General features: G+C 50.3%; 1 protein-coding gene across 3 annotated transcripts; it reads right to left on the bottom strand.

Moving 5' to 3' along the window:
• On the bottom strand, nucleotides 1–23594 carry ACKR3 (atypical chemokine receptor 3). Of its 3 annotated transcripts, XR_012588419.1 has the most exons (6): nucleotides 22775–23594; nucleotides 14449–18569; nucleotides 12754–12833; nucleotides 11010–11118; nucleotides 9568–9713; nucleotides 1–211 (listed from the first exon to the last, which is right to left on the bottom strand). XR_012588419.1 is itself a non-coding variant. In XM_074595451.1 (2 exons), the coding sequence occupies exon 2, from the start codon at nucleotides 18540–18542 to the stop codon at nucleotides 17448–17450; it is 1095 nt and encodes a 364-aa protein (XP_074451552.1). In that variant the 5' UTR covers nucleotides 18543–18569; nucleotides 22775–23594; the 3' UTR covers nucleotides 14400–17447. The 3 variants fall into 3 exon arrangements, 1 of the variants encoding a protein (XP_074451552.1); XR_012588420.1 differs by lacking the exons at nucleotides 1–211; nucleotides 9568–9713; nucleotides 11010–11118 and adding an exon at nucleotides 14213–14303 and having other exon boundaries at nucleotides 12785–12833; XM_074595451.1 differs by lacking the exons at nucleotides 1–211; nucleotides 9568–9713; nucleotides 11010–11118; nucleotides 12754–12833 and having other exon boundaries at nucleotides 14400–18569.
• Between the last annotated feature and the right edge of the window lie 235 nt (nucleotides 23595–23829).

Raw genomic sequence — 23829 nt, 5'->3', positions numbered from 1 at the left:
CCACATCAATAAGCAGGAGGGTGGGGAAAACCCTGAACTGGAGCAGAGTTTGGACCAAAGCTTGTAATCGCATCCTTAGTGACATCCCAAAGCAGCACATACCACAGAAAAAAAGAGAGTGCCCTCTGTGGGGTTACCTGTCAGATACAGGTCCCAGTCGTTGGATCATCCATTCTTATCCTTCTTCTTTAAAAGGTACCGTAGATACCGGCTGCAGTAGAGAAAAAAAAAAAATAAGCATCGAAGGACAAAAGAGTCTGCCTTGGTCCCACCGGAAAGAGAGGAAAAAGGGGAAACAGGGTGAAGAGGTTCCAATCCAAAACGCATTCTGCGCTGAGCAAAGCTGAGCAGCACTCGTTGAGAAATGCTCATGTACGCAGATCCCAGATCATCATACGCAGCATTTTTCTACTCTAATAGCAACAACCACTTTGTTGACCCGCACATGCATGCCATCCCACTAATCACTGTGTTTTTCTAACTGCCAGTATCTAGACTGGATGGTGAGCTGCTCTGGATGGACGTCAGACCAGGACGTCTGAGATCTGATCATTCTGGGGGCTATGGCAACGTGAAACCCTATACCTGCTAGCTCTGCGGATCCCACCCATGGCCTGACGTCCGCTTCGGGAGCCCTATTAAAATGAGCTCTTGCCCTTCAGAAGGTTCCTCTCTATTTAAAGAAACAACTGGGAGGATGGAGCATAGCAGCAGCCTAACATACCCTGGGATCTGCATATATCTTTTAGCTCCACGACCTGATTCCCTGACGAAGCTAGCACCAGCACACAGAGCCAGGGATTTTATGGAGGAGGAGGGGAAGAGCTCAATTATTTTTCTTCATCTGCTAGCAAAAAAAAAATATTAGGATAGTAAACAGCTAGCAATCACACAGGAATGCCTGGGAGAGCTCTTACCTACTGGCACGCAGATCTCTCATCTGGAATTCATTTATTCATGTTCACTATTGATGATATTAAACTACAGAGGTGGTTGGGGAAGGACCCATTCAAAAGAGACCTGAAGGTATTGAAGAGACCGTTCTCCACTGCCAATGTCTCCTCGGGAAATAACGTAACCGAACCCGCAGACTAATGTTTCAGAAGAAGAAATGCCTTTTTCAGCAGCACCAGCACCACCTGGAAATCCAGCGTTATCAAACAGATACGGCTCCCACCCCTCCGAAAGGCAGGACGCTTCTGCCTCCTGTGTGCAAATTCATTAGCGTCATCAGAAATAGAAGGCACGTCTGTTACACCTCGAGTCTCAAAGGTCCAAATTTATCCATGGGATCAACCAAGATGAGCTAGTGATGCCGTGTCTGGTTCTGCAGCTGGTAGTGGCCCATCGCACTTGGCGTTACCACAGAACACCTTCAGTGGGATGAATCCTGTGGGTTTCTAAACCTCCTGGAGGAAAGACTGCAGGGAAGAACGGCGTGTTTGCCCAGTGGGTTTTATTGTGCATCCCATTTTGCTGCTAATTCCCTCAGAAAGCTTTCCTAGCGCAGAGGGTCACCTGCATCTTGTTTAATTACGCTCAGTTACTTAAACTGCAAGAGAAAACCCGCTTTGGCTATCATCATCTTGAGATATGAAGAAATTCCATCGCCTGGTGGAAAATGTAGATCTAATTTGTCTATTCCCCTGAAGTGCCGTCTCATCTGTCTTGCAATGAGTCATACGTAGGTATGTACCGTCATTCGCTCAGCTTATCCTGACCGTGGTTCCTCCAGGGTCTGACAGGCAGAAGATACGCTGCCTGCCTCTTATTTTGGGGGTGTTAAGTGGAAGGTCTGGCGGGAAAGCAGATGCCTCCGGGCAGCCCCGCAGGGTTCTCCACCACAGTTTTCTCCAGGCAGCTCCAGGGCCGAGACTCGGGCCCAGCGCTGCTCCGGGAAGGGACCACACAGACTCAGGTTGAAGGGGAAAAAAAACCGCCCACGACAATCATGGAAGTCTCAGGGCAAGTAAATTACTGTTAATTGTGAGATATTTGATTGCAAGAAGCACCAGATGGCCAGCCATCTGGTTTTTATTATAAAATTAAACAAGATTAACCCAAACAGGATTTCCTCAGCATTCTTCTCTGACTGGCTCACAAATACATCTTTAACACCTATGCTACAGATACAGCACAATCAGAAGCTCTTCCTGCCTTTCCCTAATCTACTTGGGCTAAATACTCTGCTGAGTAATGCCCTTCCGCATGAAGATTTCCAGGGGGTGGATTAATTAAGAGATGAGAGAACCAGGAAAGTTCAAACAGAAGTAAAGTAACCCCAACAGAACCCTTTTACCCTGCTACAATGCCAAACCCGGGTTTGAATGGAACAAACAGGAGAAGATGTCGCCAAGGGCAATGAGTTGCCAGAGGCAACCACAGCTGGGGTACCAACCTCTCCTGCCACCCAGTCAGTGCTGGGAGGAAAAGGGACAGAATAGCAAAAGATGGGGAGAGTGGCCAGAGCCCTCATCCTCCGTTCGTCTCCTCTCCAAGGCAGCAAGACCCTCCAACCTCCCGTCGTTCTTCTCCCCAGCTTGGTCCCCCTCCATCACCATCCCTACGGCAGGAATGGCAAAACCTCTCTCCCTAAGACTAGCTCAATCCTGTGAGGCACCGCGGGCAGCTTGGCGCACAAACTCGTCCCACCTGCAGCGAGGTGGCAGCACGCTCCTGGCTGGCGAGGGCGTGCTGACATGTCCGTGTAAGCCCGTGGCTCGGGTGCTACACACACAGCATCACGTCGCTGCTCAAAAAACATCTCTCTCTGTTGTGCCTCTACAAGCTCAGGCGTTTTCTTTGCCTTTCTACACATATGCCTACAAACTTCAGGAATTCCCTCCTTGCCTCAGTATCCTCTGCATCACCAAAACACCGCTCCCGCCTTTGTCCCAGGAAAGGTAGCTCTGCAGAAGCTCATTTTTGCTTTGTATCATTAGTGAAAACGCTGTTTTTTGCAGGCTTTGACCACTCTTTGCGCCAAGATGTATGCATACAGAGACCGAGCCCAGCAGAAATCAGCTCAGAGACGTTTTGCCTAGCAAGTCAGGCTTGCAGGACCCGCTAATTTTAGCCCTCGGCTACCAAACCTGCCCTGGGAGTTTGGCTGCGTCTCACGCTCTCCCTGGAAGCTGGGCTGCCACCAAAAAGGCCTTTCCAAGCCCACTCCGTTACCCCGTGCACAGGAACAGTGGTACGTGATGGGATGGGATCTCAAAGCTGGCCTCTGTCCCTCCGCAAGCTTTTCTCATGCAGATTACGCGCGTCTTCGTTTGTGGAAGCTAATCAGTGGTGAATTGAACACAAAGGCTGTTCCAGGGGAGACGTCCCCTTGCATCATTCCCCGGCGTAAATCCCCAGGATATTGTGCATCCAGAAACTATCAATAATACCCCACTCCCACCCTCCTCTCTTATCACGTACAGGCAGACAATCCGTTGGGAGAGGTTAATTGCACATCGGCCGACAGACAACAGCCCAGGGCTTTCACTCATGTAAACATGATTTTTTTTTTTTTTTTTTTTCATTTAGCTTTGAATATCTTCACTTTCAGGGCTACTCCAGAGAGAAAAATACCCTGGGCATCTTTTTGGGATGGTAGCCAGCCAGCTCACTGCACCCCAGGCTGTTTTCCCCCCTACTGCTGCTACCAGTGGCTGGGAAACACCTGATTCCAGCTTGCTCCCCTTCACAGGGTGACACAGCTCCTCGAGGGACATATCCCACAGCCACTGCCCCTTTGGATCTTCTCCAAAGGCGAGAAGTACAGCTGGGTTTTGCCTGGCTACTCACCTGCGATCAGGAGGCCAGCTTCCTTCTGGGCAAGCTCATGGTTTGCATCTGGACTCAGCTCTGGCCAAATACAGCAGACCTGGAAATACGGCCTGACTCCCACCCCGTTCACTTCTAACCTTGCATTTGACTGATTCATGGTCATTTCGCACGCTAAGACACACGTGTGCTGCAGGATCACTGCGGTTTGGGATGGAGTCCCTAATAAGCAACGGTTTGACTCCACAACACCAAGGACAATGAACCTGAAAGGCAGATGCTGACGGAGCTGATCTTCCCACTTGCAAACGCTGGATGGCCTGGCTCAGTAGCCATTAGAAAAAGGGGCAGAGAGAGAGGAACCATCCTCTCCTTCCCAAACTGCAGGTCCCAAGGCTGGAGGTGGCCCAGCAGTCCAAGCTGCCCATCATCTGTTACCCTTGGGTGCTCCTTCCCCGACAGCCACACCAGTTCTTCTCCTTCCCAGAAACACAGGCTGCCTCCCGGGCTGCTGCAGGACCTGCTGCCTGAATGAAGCCAACTCCATCCTTCTAGTGGGCATCCCCAGTGCCTTTGGGATGATGGACTGCCCCAGGCACACCCCAGTGTGATTAGCTTGTCCAGATTTTTATGTGTTCTGGAAACCATATAACTTCTTCTATTTTGTGATATGGCTTGTCTTTAAAAAGAAAAAAAAAAAAAGTCTCAAACACAATAAAAGCATGAACTACAAACTGATCATGTTTCCAGCCAGTTCACTGCTTCTTTTCATCCTACTAGAAGCCACCAGAATGGAGATCAAGTTCCCCTCAATAACAGGCCATCCATCTCTTCCAGGCCAAAGCCCTCGGGCTCACACAAACACAAATGTAAGGACAGTTCTGTCCCGTATCCCTGGGTGCAGAGGGAGACGTTGGCGAGATAAAATACGGTTCACGTATAGGCATATTCAGGAAAGTAACTTGAAAAGCTCTAATACGTCTTCTCTCCTTTTCCCCCCTTGCCTTTTCCACAAGAGAGAGCCAGACCAAATGTGGAGCAAATTATTTGATTTTCCGCGGTCTTATTCTCAGAGAGGACCGTTTCGCTCTGAGCTGCTATTTCTCCAGGAGAACTTGGTCCGAGGCAGACAGCTCAGGTGGAAAACTCCAGGCCCAATAGGCAAAGGCTGACAAAGGTATATGTAACCGAGAAGACCATCCTATCATAAACCAGAGCAAAGAATTACTATAGAAGCAGCACTATACTACAGACTTACAAAGCACAGCTTAAAAAGCCAGCTTTTAGATGAAGGGAACAGATGCTCTGAGAAAAGCCCTGTGCAAAATGTTTCCTTCGCCAAAAGAGTAAAAGGAAACCCACTTTAGCTGAAGAATCAGCTTTTAAAGGCAATCCCCGGTAAATGAGGTATAAAACTGAATTCGGAGCATCTCCACTACTTCCTTGTCTTTCCAGCAGAGCATCCGCTGGGCTGGGCTTTCGCTGACAATCACCCCTCCACAGCCAGCTGGGGAGATGCCCCAAGAGGTAGAAGCACACAAAAAATAATTAAAAAAAAAAAAGCAGTTAAAAAAAAAAAAGTGACAACCTTTTTAAACATGATTTATCCACGCTGGGTACTTCTCTAACTAACCAGATGCTTCCAAATATCTGGCACTAGAGAAAAACCTATAATTTTACCCCATGATATATTACTAACATGTATTAGACTTGCACAGAAACAACTGGCTGCTGTTGCAGCCAGGAAACAGAGGGGAAAAAAATACATGGATTACACTATAAAACAAAAGAGATTTCAAATAGATACAGTATTATCTCAGAGGAGTTTTATAAAAAGCCGGTTGAGTCTGTCTAACGTGGATTGGAAGGAGGATGCATGCAACCCTGGCTCTCATGAGCTGCCAGGGGAATGCGCTTCCAGGGATGCTTTCCACCAAGAGAAGAGACCTTTGCGTCTCGGTAAGGAACTGAGTAATGGAATATGGATGGGAAGCCCCTGCCCAAGCAGGGATCATCTACCAAGGGGATTTCAGACAGAGGCACATAAGAATTGGACTCCACCAGATCACAGGTTGCTGCCAATAACAGGCAGATAACTCCTGCAACATCTCACAGCGTTTGATAGCGTGGGGACCACAGTGCCTGTCTTTTATCAGCTGGCTATACGTGATGCACAGATACATACCACTGGAAAAAACCAGATATGCTTTTAGCCCAAAGAATGGCTTGTCTGTTTTTTCCCCCAAATCTATCGACTCATCTAACAAGAGAGATGGCTTCCTACAAACCTCGCCTGAGTTGTGGGAGCACTGCAGGCAGCAAGACCAGCAGTGCACCAGGGAGGGACCTGGCTTGAAACGCACGTCGCCCTTGTTCCCACAGCGGAATGGCTACAAAACGGCTTTTACAAAGCATCCTCACTTGTGCGTGTTTGTGAAGGGGCCCAGAGAAATGACCCTCAAGAGGATGCGACCTGCAAGGGTAAGGGAAGAAATGAGCAGAGGACTCGGTGGTCGCTACCAGCCCTGCTGTTAGGATTTCAGGTGACAGCTCGTGCAGAGATAGGACAGGATCCTGCTCCCAGCCATCTGCGTGCAAGGCAGAGATAAGGCCCCTGGGACTGGTGGAAAAGCAGGACACGAATCGGCCCCAGGTTTGCAGGAGGAGGTGAAGATGACCACACGAAGCAGAGGAAAAGCACAGTCAAGCCAATCCAGCAGAACACGCCTGGAGTTTTATCTATCCCGATGAATGCAGCACTGGTCATGAAGCAGATGCTGCTACAAGAGAAGGATGCAAAACCCTACCGCTTCCCCGTGGACTCCAAACCGCCCCCCCCATCTTCACCCCTGCGAATGAACAACAAGAGCAATGAAACAGAGAGACAAAAAAACCTCCAGCAACACTTCAGCTGACTCCAAATCAGAACTGAATGTGTTTCTGGTTATGATGGCAGCTTAACTTACATCATACAGCAGCAAAGGGCAAAAACCGTCCCTCACCTGTGAACCGCAGGTCCTGGAAACAGTCAGCAGCTTGGCTGTTCCCCCATCAGTTATCTCCAACCGCCTCCTTCTACAAGGCACGGGATGATGGGAACCTTGTTTTGAACCTCTCTCCCTTGCTGTCTTACTCAACTTCCATAAACTTCAGCTGTCAATGGAAGGGGGGAAGGTGGTGTAATTGGCCAACAGCGACTCCCTGCAGGAAGGTTTTATGTGCGTTACACAAATCTGATGACTTGCGGTTCATGGAAAGTTCCCGTTTCCATCACCGTGCAAGCTGAGACAGTTTTAGCTCCTAAGCGATGGGGACGTAACCCAATGCCTTGTAAAGTGGAAGTGGTTGGTCACTCACGCGAGGAAAGGAGGAGGGATTTGTGAGAGCCCAGGTAGGATTTCTGGTACTGCATGCCATCCACCCCCAGGACTAGATCGATATTAGTAAAAATATATGGTATAGTGTATACATACACACAGTACAAATAGTATAAAGACGCCAATTTCATTAAGTTCTAGCAGTCTGATTTATTGATGACCACATAATTCTTCTTAGTAACGACTTCTGCTGACCTAGTATATCAGACTGAGACCTCATTATGCCAACCCCACAACAAGCCTCAGGAGAGCTTGCTGTACTTTTGCATCAGGCCCCAACTTTCGGAACAGCCAAAGATTACAAGAGGGCACAGGGAACCCCTTGAAGGCCCCAGGGAACCCCTTGAAGGCCCCAGGGTCTGATCTTACAAGTCAGAATTAGCTGAGCAGAGATCAGTTCCCATTTGTCAATGACATCCCATTGGATTCAGCCAGGCCAAGATTTCTTGCCCTGGATGGCAGCCATAAGCACAGAAGCACCACCTGTAACTCAGGAGTGGGCATCCCTTGACGGAGACGATGTGCCGCCGATGTACGGGATGTCCCATTATTCACAGGAGCCATCTCTGCGTTGGAATAACACTCAACACATGGAAGCGGATCAGAAGATGCACGGCCAAAGAGAAGGACCCTTCAAGGCAGGGCTGCTTTCCTGCCAATGCTAAATCACCAAAACTTGACTCATAATCCCAAGCTTCCTTTCATATTTTGCGTAACAGCAACTCATCTTTGGGTCTATACCATCTCCAAAGGCATCTTTGCCTGTGTAGACTTTCCTTACATGCCACGCAGACAGCTCAAATGGGAAAAAAACCTCCCTTTCCCCCAAACACCTCTCCCAGGTCCAACACCCACCTCAAGCAACAAGCTGCTGGTCTCATAGAGCAGGAGGGAATCAAGAAGCCTCGTACAAGGCCAAGAGGCATCTGGGACTTTCTCACTGACATAAGATAAAAGAGGTGCCATCAAGAACAACGGCAAATTGCAGGGAGAAGGTTATATGTACAGAAGCGCTTACCCACCCACGCAGGTAAATCCCATTTACTTCCACCAAACGACCTGGACCAGACTTTCCAGCCACATAAAGGAGTATAACCCACCGATGCTGACGGACAATGGCAATTTATACCTGAAGATGCTCTTAACCCTTACACAAACAGCACCTGCGGCTGAATCCAGTTTGAAGAATGGGGTTTCAGCTTTAAAAGAGCAAATCTACCCAAGTAAAGTGAGAGACTTCTGCAAGCCTAGGATATCAGAGGAGTCGCGGAGCTGAACCTGTCTCAGGGTCTGGTTTTTGTTCTTTATTAATCATTTTCACGGGCCTTTGCACTTTTGGATTCCAGCCTGACTGGAAGCAGCAAACACTGGAAACCTCGCAAAGCTTTCCAAGTGTGAAACCCCCCCCACCCCCTGGAGAACGTTTAATGCACTTCAGATTTGCATCCAGACTTTCAGGGGCTGAGCCAAGCAGTCATCCCTCTCCGACACTCAGGATGTTCACCTGTCGGAGAGTTTCCAACCTGAAATACGGGCTTTCATCCTGAAGCATCTTTTGCAGAAGCAGGACCAAGAGATGACGGGGTGCAAAGGAGCGATGGGGCTGACAGGTAGAGCCGAGATGGTGCCCAGAGAACAGCTCGTGACAGCGAGCCGTCGGGGCCACTGATCCTTTTCGCGCTACACACCCACTTTTCCTCCTTTCCCAGAGCTCTCCTAGGCTCCATCACCCTCATCCCGTAACTAGATTGAACAAACAATGCCTGCTGTCGGCCTCCACCGACATGACTCTCAGGCGAGGTTTAGAATGCCTCAAGCGATGCCAAAATCAAACGCGGCCGAGACATTGAGAGCAAAGCTGCCTCTTAGCCAAGAGAGCTGGAGCGCGCAGAGGGAAGAGCCTCCCTCCCTCTCTCTCTTTGCTATTTTATTCTCCAGACTTACAATGAGGTCTATTCTCTCCTGGAAAGAGGAATCCAAAACACTCCAGCTTTTTATTGATTCACTGCAAAAGGGAAGGTATAGATTCTCCTCTGCCCGCCAACTTCCCATTAAAGCAGCCACCTCGAGCCCATGATGAACCGGTCGAGCTGAACCAAGAGGAAGCAGCGGCCGGTGGCTCTCAGGAGCTTGCAGAATCGGTGTTTCCAACTGACCGCCTCCCTCGCTCCTTCGAACCCGTCAACCAAAAACACCACATTCACCCAGCCAGATGGGATGGGAAATGAGAAGAAAAACTTTCTCTCCCTCACCACTCTTCTTTATAAAGCTGCCACCCCCGCCGCCCACCAAAGCAACAGGGCAACCCTTGAAATTCAAGCCAGCCATTGGAACAAGTTGGCTGGGTTAGAGACAAGAGCTCTGGACAATGTCTCCGAGGGCTCAGCATCCTCCGCAGAGCACAGGATTCCCGTACCTTTCATCCCGCATTGGTTTTAGTGTGAGGCCATGTGGAGAAAGAGAGCCAGGAGGGTGCGTGGCCACTCTGCAGAGGGCCCACGGGCTGCTTCGTGGAGTCATGTCCTGTGTTCAGGTGGTGTGGTCTCAGACATTTTACCAGTCCTTGACGAAAAGAGGCAAAAATGATTAAAATGCCCGCTGGAGGAGGTTTGTATGGCCGTCATGGATAACACCAAACTGACCAAATCCACTTTGCCCCAGTCGTTACCCAGGACAGCGAGAGGCAGTGAGGGTGCGATGGGGTGCCTGGAGGAAGGGAGATGCCAGCTCGCCAGTCGAGAGACCAGCAATCTGATTTTCCTTCCCTCTCACACCTTCTGCTCTCTGGAAACAGCATCCCCCAGACCTAAAGCAAAGCCTCCTGCGGCAGCGTCTGTTCAGGAAGCACCCATGGGATGCCTCAGTCCCAGGCTGGGACTCCCCGCCAACCCGTGCGCTGGCAAGTGCTGGGACCAGCAGGACTCCCCCGTCTCTTCCTGCACCCTCAGCAAGTTTGCCGATGACACAAAGCTGGCGGGGTGGCTGACACACTGGAAGGCTGTGCTGCCATACAGAGAGACCTGGACAGATTGGAGAGTTGGGCAAAGAGGAACCTTATGAAATTCAATAAGGGCAAGTGTAGGGTGCTGCACCTGGGGAGGAACAACCCCCCGCACCAGGACAGGTTGGGGGCTGACCTGCTGGAGAGCATCTCGGTGGAAAGGGTCCTGGGAGTCCTGGTGGACAACAGGATGACTGTGAGCCAGCAATGTGCCCTTGTGGCCAAAAAGGCCAATGGCATCCTGGGGGGCATCAAGAAGAGTGTGGCCAGCAGGTCGCAGGAGGTCATCCTCCCCCTCTACTCTGCCTTGGTGAGGCCGCACCTGGAGTACTGTGTCCAGTTCTGGGCTCCCCAGTTCAAGAGGGACAGGGAACTGCTGGAGAGGGGACAGCAAAGGGCTACCAAGATGATGAGGGGAACTCAAACACCTCTCTTATGAGGAAAGGCTGAGGGATGTGGGTCTCTTCAGCCTGGAAAAAAGACGGCTGAGGGGGGACCTTATCAACACTTATAAATACTGAAAGGGTGGGTGTCAGGAGGATGGGGCCAGGCTCTTTTCAGTGGTGCCCAGCGACAGGACAAGAGGTAACGGGCACAAACTTGAACATAGGGAGTTCCGTCTCAACGTGAGGAGGAGCTTCTTTCCTGTGAGGGTGGCAGAGCCCTGGCACAGGCTGCCCAGAGAGGTGGTGGAGTCTCCGTCTCTGGAGACATTCCAAACCTGCCTGGAGGTGTTCCTGTGCCACCTGCTCTGGGTGACCCTGCTCTGGCAGGGGGTTGGACTAGATGATCTCCAGAGGTCCCTGCCAACCCTATGGTTCTATGATTTCTATGATCTTGAAGCCCACCTTACCCACCTTCAGCAGCATTGGGACGTGAGCTCCGTGGGCCAGGCACCGCCTCCGGCTGTGTTTGCACAGTCCAGCTCTGTGGGTTCACTCTCCTGGGGCTCCCACAAGCCAAGTCCTAAATAATGAAGATATTCCAGTGTTGTGTGTTCGTTGGACTAAGACCCACGGTGTCGCCCCAATGGATACGGAGTCGATGGGAACGGACCCTGGCAAGCTGGTGCCGATGGAGCTCTAACCCTGAGATGCAGATAGAGCCACCCTGATGCTCGATGACCATGACTTTTTACCTTATTGTGTATCCCCATTCCCCGCTGCAGAAGACATAAATGTGCCTGTAGGTGGCCCAGAAACACTGACTTATTAAAAAGAAAAAAAGAAAGGCGGAGGGGGAGGTGGAGGGGGGGGAGGGGGTGGAGAATGAATGCAGCGTCTGTCACCCTTTTGCAGAATTGTTATTTTTTTTCTGTGTAGTTGGTGCTTGTTTTCCAAAGATTTACATTTTTGTGTGTGCGTCATTCGCTTTTCATGCATTTTTGAGACCCTGGAGCTTAGAAATTCAAAACACTTGTCAGTCACATCAATCCTTCTGGACAAAACAGAGCTGCCACTTGGATGGGTAAAAAAAAAAAAACACAACAAAACACAACAAACAAAACACACTTTTCTATCAAGCTGTGACTCGGTCACCCTACTCAACGCAAGCAGGACAACGTTTTAGAAAAAGCAAAAAAGAAAGATCTGAATTTTCATACTCGTCGGTGGAACTAAATTGATTAAGGCCATTTCCTAGGTAGGTTTGAAATCTTCTGCAACAATTTTTTGAAAAGAAAAAGAAAAGTGTCCCCCTGCCCCCCCAAAAAAGGGAAAAGCCACTACTGCAAAAACATTAAATCTGCTTGGGTAACTCAGAATATATGTTGGCAAGGCAACATATCTCAGCTTGAACAGTAAACCTGCTATGTCAGAGGCTCTGTAACATATGAAAGAGACTTGGGTTTCAATATATCATGCTGAATTTACTTCTTTTCAGCCTTTCACGGCGAAGTATTTGATGTCTATCCTTTCACTGTTGCAATCGATAGGGTGACCTTACTCGCAAGTTTCCTGACCTTTGCTGTTGTCGGTATTGTTCTGTTAAAATGTAATTTAACTCTTTTTCTTTAGTCTGGCAATAGCACTGTACACACAGCAAACATGACAGGAGTTTGATTTCCCTCCCCCGCCCCCCCGCCAAACTAGAGGCGAGAGGTAAAAACATCCATCATCAGAGTTGGCTTAAAAACAGATGATGTCAAGAAGCAAACAACATACAACGGCGCAGAACCTCTGCTGAAGTGGAGCGATTGAGCTGCACCGATTTCATACTTCACATCGGCGCTGAGCCCCCTGGCACCTGCAGAGGGTCGAGTTGGTTTCCCAGTACTTTCCTGTAAAGACAGAGACCTTCTTGCTATCGTAAATAACCAGAAAGGCCTTATTCTGATGCTCTTGCTCCAGTGCTCAAGAGCATCCTGCTCCAGTGCCATGGTATGTCCACTTTCTGAGCAAGCCGTAAGAGGGAAAGCACCAAAACCTGCCTTCCATGAGCTGTCCCTCCCATCGTGATGCTGTGAGGACGGAAGTACTTGTGTGGTAAACCCCACAGCAGACCAACTTCAGCCGGGCTCCTACTTTTGGGTGGAAAGAGCTTAGCTCGCTGTGGGACCCCTCCGGAGAAGGCTAATTCACCCCTAGTTCATCCCTGACATACCTTTTTCTTTCCTTTTTTCCTGCCCGTGGGGAGCAACTCCTTGTCACCTTATTTTCGATTCCAGCACCAGCTTCTACCACCTTGGGAAAAGACAGAAAAGACAGACAACTCAGGCATTGTGGCGGGGATTGAACCTGAAACATTCTCCCCATCGGATTGAGTGGTCTCCCTGGATTTACAGCATCACTGGGATGGCGGTATCTCTTTGGTACTGTGAGGTTGTAACGTTTCCAGGATAGAGACCTTTAGCTAAGGTCTTGCGCCGGTTCCACGTAATCCCGCAAAACCAAGCAGATCAAAACCTACACGGAAAAAGCGAACTGTTTTCAAACGGCAACTCCCAGAATGGAAGGAGACGGATTTTTCTCGTGACAGCGGGTGTTAGAAGAGTCAGCCACGTGCTTTAGGGTTACAGCTGGATTATCCATCACAGCATCTTGGTGAGCCTGGTTTGAATCGTATTATAAGCCTGCAACTCAAGTACTTTTGCAAAAGCAAACTCACATCATTATTATCTGTTGCATTGCTATTATTACGTCTTTGCGTTATGGCTGTACATGGGTATTACCCTGCATTAGTAACGCAGATGCACACATCCGCACTCACACCCGTACATTTGCACAGGATTATGGCTATAATCCCTCGTCCTACTTATAAAAAAGCCCTATAAATCCCGGATAGCTCTCTTGAAATCAGCAGCATTATCCTACTGTAAATCCGGGGGGCAAATCAGAGCTCAGCTGCTCTTCACCATAACGGAGCGGGGAGGCCAAAAGCAAACCCTGGGCTCCGCACACATCGGTTCCCCCCAAAACCCACTCCCGTCGCGTCATGCCCTGCTCAGCCCCACAACCCATCAGAGTCCCACTTCTCAAAGCACCAGCCCAACTCTTCTCATCGAGAAGCTCTCCAAAGCAGATGAAGAGCTGGCTTTGGCAGCGCTGCGGCTGCCACGTGCTTAAATATTGCTCACAGCTGAGTTATTTCTTGCTTCTTAGGAACTTTAAATGGCTTTTATGCTCAGTGAACTCGTGAAAAGCTAGTATCTAAAGTCAGCAGCATTGAAACGACGAATTAGCCAAAGCAGAAACAGGCCAGTTAGGCGTTTCTTACAATACATTATCTAGATGGTTGCCAGAGGAGCTGATTTAAAGTCACTGTGCTACACCTGAATGTCGTTTATGGCTCATAAAAGGAAATCTGTGTTTAAGTAACAATAAAGCAGGACTGCACTTTCTGTATTTAAAAAAAAAAAATTCAAAAAAAAAAAATCCTTTCTCAGGGAGCAGATGTATTTTTATTTGCTCGGTGCCTGCCTCCGAGGCACGCGGAGTCTGACAGCACTGGGATGCTTTCCGCCATAAAGCCCATGAGTTAATCAGCACGACTCACTCCAACATGGATTATGTGCAATTTTTCACTCATTTTTCCACCGAGGCCTTTACGTAGGGAATTTTACCTCCTTCCAAAGGGAGGACCCAAACGTCCATGTACACTTGTAAGTGCCAGAGGAACAAGGGAGACGCCAGTCCTGCCCCAAAGCCACAGCCCTGCAGCGGGAAGAAGCAGGGACCCTTCATTAATGCCCCCAGGCTCCAGGGCTGGGACATTTGGCCAAACAAGGTGACAGCAGCTATCACATCAATCACTGTAAGTCACAGTCACATCTACCTGCGGACATGTATTTTCACTCACCTGTTATCTGCTGATAAAGTCCCTCATACCGGATTCCAGGGGGTCCAAGCCCACTTTTTTGGTATCGGTGCAACCACCAGCTGGGGTACTGTGTCACACACAGCCGTGACAAAAGCCTCCTAGAAGATACACATTTTTTTTTTTTTCTATTTTACCTCTGCCAAAGTCTGATTTTTGAGAATTTTCTGCAGGAAAACAAGCCCTAATGAGAAATACGCAACAACAGACAGACTCTGTCCTTCTGTCCCTCTGCCCTCCACCAGTTTCCCCATCATCTGTCCTCTACCACCCTGCTCCCAGCGTCATGGCCACCTTGGGGCAACCCACCTCCACGCAAATAGTGACCATCCCTGGAGAGACCTCCTTATAGAATCACAGAATGGTTCAGGTCGGAAGTGACCATAAAGATCATCTAGTTCCAACCCTCCTGCCATGGGCAGGGAACCTCATGCACCCTTCCCAAGCCCCAGTGCTGCTGGCGTGGTAGGGGGCTGCCTCCCAGCTCCATCTGTCCTTTCAGGGACCAAGGAGACAAGGTGGGTGCTCAGCCCTACATCTTTCCACCCGAGGGGCTGGGAAGGACCCACAGCACATGCAATGCTGCAGCTGCTGACGGTGAGGGTGGCGGTGGCAACCTTTACCTGCTCTCTCAGTCTGACCCCACTTTTGGAAAAGGCGCTGTCCCACCGCAATTCACCTCCACAAGGAGGAGGCCTGGAGACTTTATCAGCCCAGTCTCCGCAGCAGGTCTGCAGGACCTCCCGAACACTCAGCACCCCCGGGATATCTCCAGGGCTGACGCTGCGCTGCAAACACCGAACTGCAGAGAGAGAAAAAAAAAAAAAAAAAGAATAATCTGTGAGCTTCTGCCAACTCAAACCTTCAAACCAGCTACAGCGTTGCAGGAAGACATCGTACTGCCTGAGACAGGACCTGAACTGAAATAGTTACGCCGCTATAAACTGAGAAATACCCTGCAGGGATACGGGAGAGGGATGCCAGTGCCATAAGAAAGGCTTATGGGAATCTCAAAATACCCATCTCTTATAAGAAACGTCTGCACAAAAGGCTGTATTTGTGTAGCGATGTCGTGACAGTCATGGTGGCAGCCCTTCTCCACAACCGGCTCCTCCATTTGGGGATGGACCAGTGCTTTTTCAGAAACACCAAGGTCCAAGTAGGGGATGACAGACCTTGCAGCACTAGCAAACATCTGTTGATAGGATCATCTTTGCCAAGGCAGTAATGTAACACGGAGAAAGAACCAAAATAGTCATTAGAAAATTTTTAGGCTGTTGGGATGTCAGAGGGATGAGGGCATGCTTTGATTTAACAGGAATTTAAGCGTAGCCTTCACAGCAAAGCAGTTTGCACTGCGCCAGAGCTGCAAAACACGCAAACCAGCAACAGCAAGTCAGCGTTGGTTGTGAGACATCATTAATTTAACATCGGTTACCTTGTCCTGAGACAAAGATGACCACAATTCAAGTGCTTCACCGCCTTAAAGATGATCAACTTCATACGTCCCGCGGTGGCTGAATCTTGCCCCACACACTTTGGCAGCACGGCATTGCGAATTCAACATGAGCCATAACAAAGAGAAGAAGAGATAAAAAGGGATTTAACGCTGTCAGGACTGCTAACCCCCAAATTCCATCACAAGCAAAAAGGGCAGCGGACTGAACCTGGATTAGTCCAAATATCCGCTCCATCTGCGTACTTCCATATTTTTCTTCCACGTGTTTATTCCTAAGCTACAGACGCAGCCTTTCGACACTCCCAACAGCTTTCACCTTATAAATCCATCAGCTTTACCTTCCCAAACGGCACAGCCTTCCGCAGAACCGCTCCTCCCACCCCTTCCCCTCTCACCACACACCGCTGCTCTCTCGCATTCCTCCATTCAATGCCTTCTGCCCACCCCCAACAAACACCAGGAAAATACAGATCGACCTGTTTGCTCCTGCACCAAAGGAGAGAAGTCAGCTTTGGGATTTCTTCTTTTTGGCTTTTTTTCTTCCCTCCCCTGAGGAAGAGGACGACAGCTGCAAGTCAAACCACTGGGAGGCGCAGATTTATTTTTTTTTTTTCCCCAGATCTTTATTTTACAAAAATAACTTACAAATAGAGACAACTCTCAGAAGTAAGATCATTCATTCTGTGCAGAAGGATACAGCTGTGTGAAGTACGGGCGCAGGAGTTAACAACTCTTACAATACTGTTCATTTTAACATGATGGTAACTATATTACAGTACATACATTTCATGCTCCAGACACGTGGGTATGACCGCCACAGAAAGCTACGGGCGATAAAGTGTGCCAGCCAGGGAGGATGCACCTAAGAGATCATTTCCATTCTGCTATTTATCGTCATCCTCTTACCTACGATAGTTTAAACCGCACGGCAATCTAACATTCCGAATACAGCACTCTGGATACACTCATCAGCAATAGACTTCAAATACACGATAAAAATATATTTAACTTTCAAATACAATTGTATAAGGTACACCAAGAGCCAGAAAATAGAGTCTCGAGCTTTTAAATACAACACACTATATATATATAACATATACAAGGAGACAAGAGGGAATCTACACGTGGAAGAAAAAGCTTATCCTGGAAATGCAGGTTATCTGTGGTACACAATGGCTTTGTCTGCTAGGAAGTCATTGCCATTTGCATAGCGTTGTCGAGAAGTCCAGAGCGGGCCAGGAGGAGATCAAACAAAACACACCAAACAAAAGGCTTAATTTTGGTACCACTTCCATTTTGCACCTGATTCTACTCTTAAATTACAGTTTGCTATTTCTTTTTTTTTTGTAGGCTTGAATTCATGCCCCGTTTGTAAGAAGCACAGGGAAAGGGGGGGTAAAAAAAACCAACCAAACAAAAAAAACCAAAACAAAACAAAAAAAAAAAAACACAAAAAAACCCCAAACCAACACGCAAAAAACAAAGGTCAGAGAGTCAAGGAGGTTTCTTTCTGGGGTTGCAGTCATTTGGCATTTTGCTCCAGAGCAGAGTATTCTGCTTCTGACACTCTGGAAGCATCAATAAGTTTAGTGAGACCAGTTTTGGCAGAGTACTTGAAAATAAAGGCCTTCATGAGCTCGTATCTGTAGTTGCGGTTAATGAAGCTGTACAGGATGGGGTTGACGCAGCAATGGACTAGAGAGAAACACTGAGTGATGTGAAGAGTGGCATATAAGAAGTTCTCCATCTGACAACTGAAAGGTATGAAATGAAGGCTATAGAAGATGTCAAGCAGGACAGCTACATGGTAGGGTAGCCAGCAGACGAGAAACACGACAACGTAGGAGAAAATGATCTTCCCGTTGCTTTTCCTCTCTTGGTCACTGGAGGAGGAGATGGTCTTCGCAAGGAGGAAATAAAAGAGGGCGATGATTGGAAAAGGGATAAGAAAGCCCAGCACGACAGAGATGAGCTCCATGCCGATCAACCACTCTTTGAAGCTCTCCTCCGGATAGACGGGGCGGCAATAGGTTTCGTTGTTGGAAGAGACCGTCTTGAGATAATACGTGTCTGGGAGAGATGCAGAGAAGGCAAGAAGCCACACTAAGATGCAGATGCAGCGACGGATTATCTTCTTCTTGCGATTGCTGGAATTGGTGAAATAGGCAACTGAGAGGTAGCGGTCCACACTCATGCATGCCAGGAAGAAGATGCTGCCGTACAAGTTGATGGAAAATATAAGGTGAGTTATCTTGCACATGATTTCTCCCATGTGCCACTGGTTATGCTGGACAAGGGAGACAACCCACACTGGAAGGGTGATAACGACACACAGATCAGCGATAGCCAAATTAAAGATGTAGAGGTGGGTTTCATAGCCAGTCATTTTGGCTTGGAGGTTGACCCACACCACAACCGAGTTGGCCACCAGCCCTATGACAAAGATGAAAATGTAGAAGAAGGACAGGGTGTATAGAAGGGCGCTCTTGTTGAGCGTGCCAGGGCATGTTGTCGCATCAACTGTGATACAGTCACCGTTGTTACACGTCCAGTTGATTTCCGTCAAGTTGGCTGTTTCCAGAAAATCGAGGATAGAAGTCAAATCAAGTGCGCTCATGTTCGCTCAGTTTGGAGTTCGAGTGACCTACAGGCAAAACAGGATCAAAATAAACAACCTAAGTTAACAGAGACATTTCTGCCGTCATCTTCATACCACAAAGCACATGCAGGACAAGCTGGTTTAGTAATGACCTATTCTCGTAAGGCACTTCCCATTAAAGTGAACTGTGAAGTAAAATAACCAAAACAGACACATAGCAAAACTCATCTGGTCGACAAAAGAAGAACGGCACTAGCTTTTTGTGCGATTTCTTTTTTTTTTTTTTTTTCTTTGCAGCTCACATCTGACATCATCAGGTTGGCTATCGTCCCCGGGTGTGAAATCTGCAAAGTACACCGCGGCCAAATAAACGTCAGGCGACTAAATCTGTCCTCTCCAGCATAAATGATGATACTATCGCTTTCAGCAGGGGAATCTTTAAGCCATTTTATCTGCACTCCCTCAAGTGTAGTAGAATTGATCCGGCTGATACACGGTACTGTAAAACATTTACCACAAGCTCTGGTCAGCATCTTGTCAAGCCCAGCTCCAGCTGCATCAAGCAGAAACTGGGAACTAAGGGGCTTTGTACCCTCTTCCAATTTTAAATTTAAATCCTGCTCTTTCCTCCCCCCCTTCCCTTGAATTCTATTTTACAAAGCATCCCCTGCGTTTAACGATTATCACGTAGCTTTGAGAAAAGAGAAAAGAAGTCAGAGCTTGACCACTGAGATTTGCTGGGCTTAAGTTTGCCTTTTAGGAGAGTGCTTTGATTTACAAAACACTCCCCCATCACAGCTGGCTCCACAACTGCTTCCTCCCCACCCTTTTGCTTTTCTACATCTACTTTTCTTGCCTCTTCAGCGCCTTCTTCCATTGGCAGGCAGCGGACAAAGCGAGGGGCTCCTCATTAACTTCCTCGCCAGCAGAAGGAAGGGCTCCAGCAGACCCACACGGCTTACGCAAAACCCAAAGCTGGGCTGCTGATTACCATTGTGCTTTTGGGGCAGCATAAGAACGCTGCCTCCCCTGGTGGGACTCTCCCATCCCACAGGGCCAACAGTACCACCCACGGTAGTAGCCAGCTGCCTTGGCCCGTGACTGCCACACTTTGGCCAAGCAAGTTTCAGAGCTCCGTGTCTGCAGGCTCCAATTTGGGGCACACCAAAATAAAGATGGAGAGGTGGGTTTCCAAGAGATGGACCCCATCTCATTTCACCATGGCTTCACTTGAGCCGGAGCATCAGGTGAGCCAGGCAGCCTACCTGTGGTCCCCCATCATGGACACTTCTAGCATCCTGAACAGGGGCCACCTTGCTCCTCCCCACGTCCTCAGCCCCTGCAGTGAGCAGAACCCCCTGATGCCACCCTGGGCCTGAAAGTAATGCCAGCATGAGCGAGCAAAGGGGCGAAAGACTCACGTGGCCACCTGTACCTCTAAACATCCTCATCCCCACCGAAGGACCTCCTGGCAGTGCTTATGGGAGCGCGGAGGGGATGGTGAGCAGGGAAGAGCTCAGACACACTCCGGTGCTGAGCATCCTCTTCTCGCCCCACTCCCCAAAAACGGACTTTGGTTGACATGGCACCTCTCACTCCTCCACCTGCATAATTGGCTCTTTCCAAACCTCCCACCTCCCGGGGACACAGGCTACGGAAGAGAAGGGAGATAAGGGGGGAGATTACAGGGGAGAACTACAGGCACTATTGTCCCAGCAGAGGAGATGCCAGTGGCACTAACAATGAGGGGGGCCATGCACACATCCAGCAGAGATCAAATCTCTCCACAAACAGGGCCCCAATTGGCCCTGCGAGGAGGTCTAGCCTATCGCTTCAAACTACGCAGCCTTCCAGGCTTTCATCCTGCTGGCCTGCTGAAAGATAGAGTTAAGATTCAGACCAAATTAAGCACAGATTTTGCTCAAACGCTGGCTAAAGAGGGAAACGAGACAGCAGCAGCTTTCTGTCTTGGGTTAGACGAATCCCCGTCTTGAGCTCAGGAGAGCAGAGGATGATTTAACGCATGTCTACGCAGGGCAGAAGGGCTGATCCTGCCCCCCGCAGAGGGTAACAGGCCACCCTCAAACTGCTTGTCCCGCCCGGCTGGTGCGGGCAGCAGGGATGCACACTGCCCAGGATGCTCGCTTCGACCCAGGGCTGCAAGCGGGAGGGAGGGACGGGTCTCCTGCTAGACCTCATCCAAGGTCCCACCACTACATCCCCAGCACAAACGCTTTTCAAGGCTTCTCAAGCACAGGGAGAAGCAGCACCGTCCCTAAGTCCCTGTCTCACAAGACCCCACAGCAACTAAAGCAAACTCCCTAAAAGCCACAAAACTCCCAGCTCCGTGGCAGGAGACCTGCTGGTATTTGTGGACAGCGAGGGGAGCAGAGCAGGAGGGCTAACCCCGTAACGCCCCACAGAAGTAGCACAGGTGGATCTGGACATCTTCTGGGAAGGCACATGGTCCAAGAAGGGGAGTGGGCTCATTGTGCATCTCAAGACCCCAACTCAAACCAGGACGGGGCTGTGACCACCCACTGCCAAGCCCCCAGCACATCCCCTGACGGAGAAGAAACTCAGAGCTGGCTGCAGGGTGTTGGATCCCCAGTGCCCACAGAGAGACAGCAATGCTGGGGACATCAGAGCCACCAGCCTAGGACAGCAGCTAGCAGAGGGCACCACCATCCCAGCTGCTCACTCACAACCACCCTGGGGACCTTAATGAAGGCAAAACGATGCTCAGCCCCAGTCTCAGCCTGCCTCCGCTCCAAGAGCGGGTCTGCTGCATGCACGTGCATCCCTCTCTCTGGGGCCACCCACATGCCTGTGCGCTCTCACATCCCCAGCGCGGTAATAAAAACGTGAAACCGATATGGCCTCCCAGGCTCCGAGCCCTGCTGGGGAGGACGGTTATATTCAGAGATTACAGCCGGGCTCTCCATAGTCTGGGATTAGCTGCTGTAACCCGAGCTCCGATTCCCACCCAGATTAACTGGGAGGTGTGGAGGGAACCCACCAGATAAACTCAATAAAGCCACTCTGTGCTCCTAAAAAAGAAAAAATACCTTTAGCGCTCTCTGCAGACAGCACATCATCTTAAAAACTTGTGAAGGCAGTTGGAACTGCATTTTGTGTCCACTGCACTGCAAAACTCTTGCACGCCATCACCCCTTCTCCTGGCAGGCACATGTGCTGCGGCCAGTCCCTGCTAGTTCACAGGAGTTACGCCATAAAGGAAAGAAGATGTGCCCGAAATCCTGCTCCAAGCACCCAGAGATGTCCCCGGAGCCGATGCCGCCTGCAGGACTGCACCCTCCCCATCCCACATCCCGTCCGGGACCCGCTACAGGCTATGGAAAAGTAAACAGGCACGAGCAGCCCTGCCTCAGAGGGCAGCCTAGCTCCGCGTGGCAGCATTTGAGCCCTCGACACTTTTGGGAACTTCTCGGCACCCCTTCTTCCACCCAGAGCACCTCCCAGCCCAGTCCTGCCTGCACTCAAGACCTGCGGGCAAACTGGGCTTTGGCCTTCCCGAGTGGAGAAGGATATGAGTTACGGCAGGAAAAGCCAGGATAGATGGTTGGGTTGTCACCTACACACCTTCACCTTTCCCATGTCAAAGGTTCCCCAGCACGGGGAGGTGGGCAGCACAGCCCCTTCCAAGCCATTTGGCCAGGGCAGGAGGACACCCAAGCCCTCAAGGGGTTTTGCAAGACTAAGCCTGCCGCATTTAAACTCTATTCTGCAGTTCTAAGTCGAAAAAAAAAAATAATAATTAGGGAAACAAGCGTCCAGCACAGCTCTGGATGGCACCCAGGTAGGCGGGGGAACAGAGCGCCCAGAAGCGAGCAGTGCTCGGTGCCGTGATGCTGCAGCGGCCCAAAGCAGGTGACTCCGAAGCCCCAGACCCCCCCAGCACGCCACCGAAGCCCGCCACGGCGCCGTGTGCCAGCCCGCGAACCCGGCCAGGGGAAAACCCGGCAGGCGGGGGGAAGAGGCGGCTCCCCCACCATCACCCCCGGAGCGAGCCCGAGCGGGGCCGGGATGCGGCGGGGACGGCGAGGGGCTCGGCCCGAGGCTGCGGCGGCCGCACGCTCCCTCCTCCCGCCGCTGTCACCCCGCACGGCCCGGGGATAGAGGAGGGACACACACACGCACGCACGGACGGACGGACGGACGGACAGACGGATGCACCCCCCGCCCCTCCAGCCCCGGCCGGGGGGAAGTTCGGCTTCCCCAGCCCTTACCTCCCGCTGCCTGGACACCGAGCGCTGGCGGAGCAACTGAGCGCGGGCGGCCGCAGCCGCACCCCCTATATCGGCGGCGGGGGACCGCCCATCGGGGGCGGCACCGGCACCGCCCGGCCCGGCCCCCGCCGGGGAGGGAGAGGCGACGGGGCGCCTCGCTGTACCCCGGGAGGGGGCGTGGAACATGCTGGGGGTCTTCCTTAATGATAACGGGAGAGAGGGTTGGGGGGTAGAGAGGCTCAGGCAGGCGGGTGCAGGAGAGAGGGAAAGGGGGGTGACACCAGGACGGGGGAAAAAAAAGAGGAAAAAACAGAAAGGAAGGAAAAAACGCAGGAAAAAACGCAGGAAAAGAAAAAAGAGAAAAGAGAGGAAAGAGAAAAGAGAGGAAAGAAGAAAAAAGGCGGTGTGTGGGAGTACGGAAGGGGGAAAAAAAAAGGAGAAAGAGAGGAGAAATAATTTTAAAAGCAAGAGGGAAAAAAAAAAAGCAGGTTTCTAGGTGGTTTCTGTTTTGTTTTTTTTTCCTGCACCACTGTAAAACATCGAGAAGACAAGGCAAGGGGAGGCAGCGGGTTCTTACCTCTGCGCCCTCACACCTAGGGCAAGACAAAACTAATGCTAAGGAAAAGTGACAGGAAGCCAGAAACTCATGAAGTAAGACTGAAAATCCACTCCTTTATGCTCCTCCTCAGCACAGGAAAATCAGGGGATTAAAATGGCCTGTGGAGAGGAAAGGGGTAGGTCTGTATTCATCTCCGGCGCGGTCAGCCTGTCTGTCCATCCTGCAGAAGATGCTGGGATTTGATGACAACCTACCTGCCGCACAGCACAACTTGCTGGAGCCTGACCACGGCGCTGACAGCTCGGAGGGACCTGAGGCACGTACCGCCAGGCTGCTCCCAAAACACCGGATAACCCAGAGCAGGGGCCTGGCTCCCCCCTGCCCAAAGTGTGCCGCGGGAGCACACACTGACACGTTTAGCTCTGAGAGCCTAAATCACCTTGCCATTACCGAGCCACTGTCCACCCAGGAGAAATGGGCTTCCTGGCACATTTGA

This window comes from Larus michahellis, chromosome 7 (assembly GCF_964199755.1).
Source record: "Larus michahellis chromosome 7, bLarMic1.1, whole genome shotgun sequence".
In the NCBI taxonomy this organism is placed as follows: Eukaryota; Metazoa; Chordata; class Aves; order Charadriiformes; family Laridae; genus Larus; species Larus michahellis.
Note: the sequence above shows the minus strand (reverse complement) of the source record. Positions and strands in the feature narration are given on the sequence as shown.